At 41.3% G+C, this 8,228-nt stretch overlaps 1 protein-coding gene across 1 annotated transcript in view; it reads right to left on the bottom strand.

The window, feature by feature from the left end:
• Positions 1 to 8,228, bottom strand: part of LOC103268571 (signal-induced proliferation-associated 1-like protein 2) — an 84,234-nt gene that overhangs the window by 25,264 nt on the left and 50,742 nt on the right. The window contains exons 12-13 of the mRNA XM_021716619.1: positions 4,874 to 5,027; positions 2,413 to 2,632 (exon numbers count right to left, since the gene is read on the bottom strand). Coding sequence (XP_021572294.1) covers positions 2,413 to 2,632; positions 4,874 to 5,027 — 374 coding nt within the window. The remainder of the gene's footprint in view (positions 1 to 2,412; positions 2,633 to 4,873; positions 5,028 to 8,228) is intronic.

Here is an 8,228-nt window from a genome sequence, read left to right as displayed (position 1 = left end):
AAAAAAAAAAAAAAAAAAGGTGTACTGTGTGGCAGATGACTGTGCCCAACTGTAGGCTGATGTGAGTTCTGAGTGTATTTATGGTAGGCTAGGCTAGGCTATGCTGTTTGCTATGTTAGGTGTACTTTTAAACTTATGATGGGTTTATTGGGACATAACCCTATCCTAAGTTGAGGAGCAGCTGTATTCACATAAGTGACTGTACTAGTCAGAGGGCCCAGGAGACCAAGGATCCTCCAAATAACTAGATCTCCGAAGCCTAAGATCTCCATGAGCAAGAGACAGGAAATTAGAAGCTTTGAGGAGAACAGACATCACTACAAATGACTTTTGGCTCCCTTATTTACATTTTGTCAGTTCGTCCTTCAAGTCTAGAAAAATTTTTCTGAGTAATTTCTTAAGTATAGAAATTGAAGGAGACATATCATCAAATAATAAGGATTCGCTAAAAAATAGCAAATGGCAAGGGCAACTCTTGATGCTTTTTCTAGAGAAATGAACAACGAAGACAAGGAAGGTAGTTTTCAACTAGGACAGTGAATAAATAGAGTACCTTGCCCGTTTCCTAACTGTGCCTTAGAACATATATATAAAAAAAATACACTCCTCTAGTATATAGATAAATAAACTGTAGTACATCCAGACAATAGAAGATTATTCAGCTCTGAAAAGAAATGAGCTATCAAGCCATGAAAAGACATGGAGGCAACTTAAATGCCTATTACTAAGTTTAAGAAGCTAGACTGAAAAGGCTACGTACTGTATGATCCCACTAAGATGTTCTGGAAAAGGTAAAACTATGGAGACAGTAGAAAAGCTCAGGGGTTAGACGGGAGGAGGGATGCAGAGGCAGAATACAGTGGGTTTTGAGGGCAGTGTAACTATGTACAATATAGTAACACTGAAGACATGTCATTAGACATTTGTCAAAACCCACAGAATATACAATGCCACGTGTAAACTAAGGACTTTGGGTGATGATAACCCGTCAATGTAGGTCCATGAATTGTCAGGAATGGACCACTCTGGGGGAAAAAGGGATATCCATAACGGGAGAAATGTGTGTATGTGTCTGTGAGGGGGTGGTATAATGAGAACTCTCTGAACTTTTTACTCAGTTTTGCTGTGAACCTGAAACTGCTCTAAAAAGTAAAGTTTTCTTTTTAAAGTAAAACTAAAAAAAAAAAAAAAGATATACATCTTTCACATGAAGTAAAATGAAGAGTGGAATGTAAGACTTGCATGAATACCTATACCATAAAGAGTTCACAAGCACACTTCAAGCATTTTAAATGAAATAACATTTGCAGGGAAATAGAGTGATAGAGTTTTATTGGTTTTACAAAAGCTTTTAAGAGGACATTACAGTCATCTATTCATAAAAAAGAGAAAACAGTTGGAGAAATATTGGGAAATTAGAATATGCCTCTCTGACCTTTCATATGGTAGGTTATGTTAATTAAATAAATAGATTAAGAATTTTATGATACAAGGTTCATTTCCAATGTGTTAAGCATTAGAAATGTTATTAGAACTTTGATTCATTTACCCCGGGATTTCTATGTACATTATGAAGTTCAAATTGGTTCTAAAGATAATATTTTATATGATGAAAAAAGACTTGACAGTGAATATATTTCTGATTAAATTCCCATTTTTCTGCATAACAGAAATAGAAATTAATATGAAAAAAGGAAATAAAGCTGACTAATGTAAAAAAAAAAAAAAAAGAGCCCTTAAACAGGGATACATTGATAACTGATACTACGTAAAAATTAGATTTTTAGGACATGAGGGAAAATCATCTAGAAATCACCAAGCTGACCTGTGACTAAATGGGAATAAGCTGGGACAGAAGAGAACACAGTGACCTACACAGGAACACAAAGCCACCTGCAGGTAAAACCATGGCTAAGGCCTGCGATACCCAAGCACATCTACCACCCTCTCCATCTCTGGGTATGGAACTTCAAGAAGAAACAGAAGGCTCAACAACCAACCTTCCCTCCTCACCTGCTGCCACCAGAAAACCCAGGTCTCACACCAGTTTTCTTCTTTTTTAAAAACCAGGCTTTAGATCCTTTTTCCCTTTCTAGAGATGAGAGCTGAGACATGTTGCAGAAGTCACTACCGGACTGGATGAAAATGTCGAATATGGGTTTTTCATTTTCCTTCGAAGTAGCCAGCATTGCCTAACTTTTTCAAAGTGTCTACTCTGGAGCTTTTATATTTGAAAACTACCTAGACGAAAACATTCCACCAAAGGAGATGCATATATGTATATACATAAAAAGAAAAAAAAACACACACCCCCAAACAGACTCCCAAACTTGCCCTGGAGATGTGCCGTCTAAGAGCCCACCGAGGCAGGAGCTGTCCCATCAGCCCCCTCTCGGGGTGGGCCTCACTTACTTCTCAGGCTCCCCATGCTGGGCGCGGGGTGGGTGCGTGGAGGCAGCGTGCTATGGCAGGGTGGGGTCGTGCTGAACAGAATGTCGTTGGGCAGGGCTTGGTCCAGGATGGAACTTCGAGAGCTGGCGAAGGAGGAGCCCCTCCTGTTGCTGCATATGCTCTCATCCGACAGCGTGCGGTACAGCGACCTCCTCGGAGACAGGTTCCCGTAGAACGAAAACTAGGGTTTGGACGAGAAGTGGAGGTGGGACCGCCGGTAAAACACTGGAAGTGAGGAGTGTGTGGCGTGCCTAAATCCAGCGGTTTTGTGTACTGCTGAGATAGCGTCTTTGGGTTTTCCCCAAGAGCTCAGGAACACATCAGGCACACAGGCCATCAAGGAAAATGCACCAGGGCTTCAGTGCGGTTATTGGATTTTGTGTTTTTCTCCTCTGACATTCTGTGAAATATTATCACAAATTAGACATGCACCGCTTTATTAATTCTGAAATGTTAAATGAAATCTCCATAACCTTACAGCAGTGACAGCTCCTGGAATCATATAAGGCTGCCATTTTAGGCAACAGTTATTCAAAACCACACATGGTACTGTCTTGATTTTAATTTGAAATGACTACATTTTAATATTAGGCAATTTTTGTACCACTCAACCACATGTGAGATTCAATCTAATCTAAATAATAATAAAACTAATTTTGAACACCGAAGCTTTCAGGGTCATAAAAACAGGTTTAAAAAATGGTGTTTAAGTTCAGTAAAATCTTCCTTAGAAGTATCACTTGCAAAAGTCTGTTTAAAAAATGGTATAAGTTCAGTAAAATCTTCCTTAGACAACTGTTGAGAATTGAGTTATAGTAATAGATCATAACCAGATTTAAAGGAATCATTAAAATCATTGTGTTAAGTCAGACAGGGTAAGAAAGATTCTTATGCAAGAAGCAAGTAGTCAAATATTCAAGAGAAGTTGAATCAAACCTGAATTTCCAACTACTTCCTTTGTATACTGAATCATGTTCCTTTTACATGAACAACAGTAAAAGCCAGAACGTTCACATCAAACAAATAAGAAATGCTATTTACATTTGTAAATGTAGTAAGAAGGTTAAAAACATTCCTATTGTGTGTGTTCCTTTCATTCTGTCAAGTCTTTCCACCTGATGAATTGTGACTGGAATGTGTGTGAGCTACAAAGTTAAATTTACACTATGAAAAGGCAGCGATTTGTTTTAGGAAAAAAAATGTCAAGGAGAAGTTCCTTCCTTCAAAAGAAAAGCTATTTGTACTCTTTGTACAATATGCTGCTTTTGCACCCAAGCTTATACAGTACCACATACATGATGTGATACAAGTTTTAAAAAAGACTCACTATGACAGTTCTTATGGGATTCTCTCATCACACACTACCAGCAGCAGGTTTCTTCAGAACTTGATTACAGCATGTTAGACTAAAGCAGCTTTGAGGTAGTGTCTAATCAGAGTATTGTCCTAAAAACACAGTGAGGTTAATTGCAGCGTTGTTTCACCAGGAGACAGAAGCACACAGATGGTCAGTGCGGCAGGACCTGATTTCTTTCCCTTTTTATGTGAACAAGAGGAAATGCTGGATTCGGGGTGAGAGACAGGGATTCCCTTCCAGAATCTGGCAACAACTATTTATGTGGACTTCACATTTCACCGTCTGGGGCCCCAATCACTTGCAAAAAAGTGTGACTGGATTAAACCGCCTGTGAGTCCCTTCTAATATTTTGCATTACTTAACAAAGTGCTGTAAGAGGCTATAATAACAATGAAATGAAAGCTAACAACAATAAGCAATCTTACATTATCAAGGGAATGAGGAAGGTATGCCACTGAACAAGGGGTCGATTTGTAAGATTAAAGCACGGCCTTCTCTGCGATCCCTGCGTATCTTTAAATGGCAGTGTGCAAGTTCCAACCCTATGTATAATGCCCAGCAAGAGTGTCATGTCTGACTCCAGTCCACTTCCCGAACAGGATCACATCTAAGGTGAGGACAGTTTGGAGCAGTGCAGTGACTACAGCTCCAGAACGCTGCTCAAGATCACAAGTTCGGTCCAGGGACTGTACGAGGCTCCTCATGCACTGCCTCCTATCCTTGCTCTCATTCACCATTCTGTTACTATGAGCTCCTTTTTTTGGCGGGGACACTGAGGCCAAGAGGCCAAGTCACTTGCATAAGGTCACGCAGTTAAACAACACCAGAGCCAGGATTTGACTTTTAGTTCTATTCAAGACAAAAAAAAAAAAAAACACCTCCCTTCATAACTCTCCCAGGATCCCTTTGCTTACTGACAGACTAAAAAGTGGAAGTGGCCAGCTATGCACTGAGTTGTTGGTAGAGTCATGAGAGATGATGCGTGTGGGAGTGCTCTGGAAACTCTTGAGTTTATACTTTTTAAAAAGTATTTCCGGTAACTTCAAAGCCCCAAAAGTCACTCACCTTTCTTCTCCCCTCCTCCACTAAGGGGCTGTCAGGAAGCATCAACTTCAGAAAATCTTCTTTCGACAGAACATGTTGAGTCTCTGCAACAGCATCTCCCACTACTGTCTGATGCTGAGGTGCTGTGGACATGACATCCATCTCACTATACATCCTGCCCAAACAGATCAGAATAGAAATTAAGCCTATTTGTGAAGTGTCTATAGCGGCAAGAATTAAAGCCTAGTAACCACTTTCAACAACCACAAAAGCATACACACGATTCCTAATTCTTAAGTCAGTTCGCTTTTGTAGCATTGGCTCCAAATCCCCATGCCAGTTCACATTTGCGAAATGAGCTCAACTACAAAGTTAGATTTCTGAATAACTCAGAAACAAATCAGATCCCCAAAGCTCAGGATGAAAAAAAATATATATAGCCAACTTTAAAAATAAGGCTGTGCTTTCCCTTTCCTAATCTGTGTCAGAAAACACAGTTTCAATAATTCATCAGAGCTTATCATCTGTCTTTAGAAGCGACCCCCATGCTTCTCAGAAACTTGAGAGAGCCTTTCTCTTGATGCTGGACAACCACACCCCCAATGGCACCCAAGCAACGGAAAGTCACCCGAGGGAGCCTAAGGTTTAAGAGTAATCAATTCAGGCATGTGCCAAGCATGTTTTATCATCAGCAATTTCACAAAGCTGTTTGTATAAATAAAGCAGCTGTCTCCCTTAATTATCAGTATATGAAAATGTATTTATAGACAACAAAAGACTGTCAAGCTGAATTATTGTTTCCAGTCCCTCTACAGGGAGAAAACTGGGGAGTCACTCTAAAAAGGTTTCCTCTGAAAATGCAATCTGAGCAGCCACACATTCCCGAAGACAGAGTCAGTGACTGGAGACACTTGGTCTTTGCCACGCAACCTGAAAAATAACACTCTAGGAATTCATGCTCACGGCAACACGCTACAGAGAATGACCTGAATGTCATTGTCGTGTGCCTCTGAGATGGCTCTTTATTTCAAAAGCAAGACCATCTTGTCACTGTATGACAGCTCACTGGGAAATTACTAGAATAAGAAATGCACACAGGCATGCTCAAAATTAAGAATGATTTATCCAGAAACCTCTATGGCTTCTGCTCTGTTCCCAGGGTTGGACAGGCTTCCCATATCCTTCTGTTCTTGAAGCACAGCTATACTGACAACATGCACAAGCAGGGTTGTGAGAAAGATGCTTCTCAAAGCCTTTAAAACATGACTGAAGATCTGGCTGGTTTTGGATGGCACAATAGGAGAATGGGACTCCCCAAAGAAAATTAAGACTTCTGAGAGCTTTGCACAAAAGGCACACAAGGAAAACCACAATGCGGTTTTCACAAAGAGTGAGCCCCAGAAGGACCCAACTTCTGATCCTGAGAGTTGGCACTGGGAGGTAAGTGCTCAAGCGCTCCAGACTCCCAGGGCTTTGGGCAAGATGCAGGGCAGAACCCCAGGTCTTACCAATAACTGTATGGACAAAAATATTATGCCTATACTTATGACCACATTGAGCTGCTCTAGTTTCTATGCGTTTAAATAAAAAATCACTCGTTTTCTCTGCTTAATTTGTAATAATAATAAAAAAACACCACAAAACTTGTCCAATAATGTGTCAGAAACAGAATTTACTCTGTGCCACTCTACTGAAGTAACCAGCACATAGGCTTACAGAGGACGCCCAGTCTGGGTGCTGTGTATGCACACACGTGTGCATGGTAGGCTGGGATGACCAACCGAGTAGGAAGTCATTGTGGAAAGTGCTGGGCAGGAGGCAGAAGGAACAGCATAGCTGGCGACACAGAAGCCTGGTATAGAATGGCTCCTTTGCTTCTGCTATTTTACAACATGAAACAAAAATAATCAGTAAGGCTCCTACAATGTGATTTTTAAAAAATAACTGGCCCATGCGAAAGTTCTCCTGGAAAGCACAACTGATTTTCTCTGTCGTGCACAATGAAACACTCTCATTGTTTCTCATTTCTGTAACTCTCAGTGTACAAATATGCTGTACTCGGCCAACTGTTTTCTAAGCATATCTTTCAGTGATCTAGTAATACACTGTTTTTTTCCCCTTTATTTTAAAGATGTGGGGTACAATTCAGGGTTAGGCATGCAAATGTTTGTTATGCAGGTACCCAAGTTGATGAGGTATGCCCCTCCCTCCCCTGGCAGTTTCCCTCAACTGCCAATCCCACCTTCCCCTTCCCTGGCAGTTTCCCACTACTGCTAATCCCTTTCTTATAGGAATACCCTGTTTTGATAAAACTTCAAATATAGTTAGCACAGTCCTGTACGACCCCCTTGCCTTGGAAACACTTTGTACTGCCTGCTACCCCGACAGAATGAGCTGGCATGGCGACCAGGCGCTCTGGTCTCTAGTCCTAAAACTAACCTCTTAGGGTAACCACTTTAAGCTCAAATCCTCCCCATAAAATGAGAATTAGGACTGAGGAACTTCTACAGCCCCTTTCCTCTGAGGTGCGCCCAAGGACAAGGATGGGGGTTCCCCTCCCCACCACAGGCATCAGCCAGAGTCCCCAGATGAAAGACTCCAGCAGGGACATGGTCTGAGTCTCCTCTGATGTGCAACTCAAACTGCTGTCCAGAGATGCAAACCTCCTCATAACATCCTGACATTGCCTCTCTTTCAGTCACTGTCAGTGCCATCCAACCAGTGTGTGGAAATGCATCGACCCTGGGCTTCTGTATAAAAACTGTCCAAATGAGCTTCTTTCACACTGCCTGATTCTCCGGGAGAGCCTTTCGCCTAAACATCGTGCTTACAGTGACATACAAAATGCTTCTAAAAGTATTTCACAGACCCTAAGAAAGGTTTGGGATGAATTTCTGTGAAGTACTCAGAAGACTTATTAGACAGAAATATCAAAGTATCACTCTAACATTTGCATTTATAATAAATTGGTATGGCTATCACCATGACTTCCTAAATAAGTCATTTGCAGTTACTGACATGATGTTTTTTAAAAAAAGATTCCATGTTCTGTTTTGGCACTGAAATACTTTTTAATTTAGAAGGAAGTATTGTATAAACTGTATTTAAAAATATGGGATTATTATTATTATTTTTTTTTTTCTGAGTTGGAGTCTCACTCTATCGCCCAGACTGGAGTGCAGGGGCTGCTCCCGGCCACCGCAGCCTCCACCTGCTGGGCTCCGGCGATCCTTCCGCCTCAGCCTTCCAAGTAGCCGGAATTACAGGCACGCACTACCACGCCCGGCTGATTTTTTGATTTATGGTAGAGATGAGGTCTCGCCGCCCAGGCAGGTCTCGAACCCGCGGGCTCAGACAATCCACTCACCTCAGCCTC

Source organism: Carlito syrichta, unplaced genomic scaffold (genome assembly GCF_000164805.1).
Source record: "Carlito syrichta isolate Samal-C Ts95f unplaced genomic scaffold, Tarsius_syrichta-2.0.1 Scaffold308849, whole genome shotgun sequence".
Classification (NCBI taxonomy): Eukaryota; Metazoa; Chordata; class Mammalia; order Primates; family Tarsiidae; genus Carlito; species Carlito syrichta.
The sequence above is the reverse complement of the archived record's forward strand: the minus strand, read 5'-3'. Positions and strand labels throughout refer to the sequence as shown.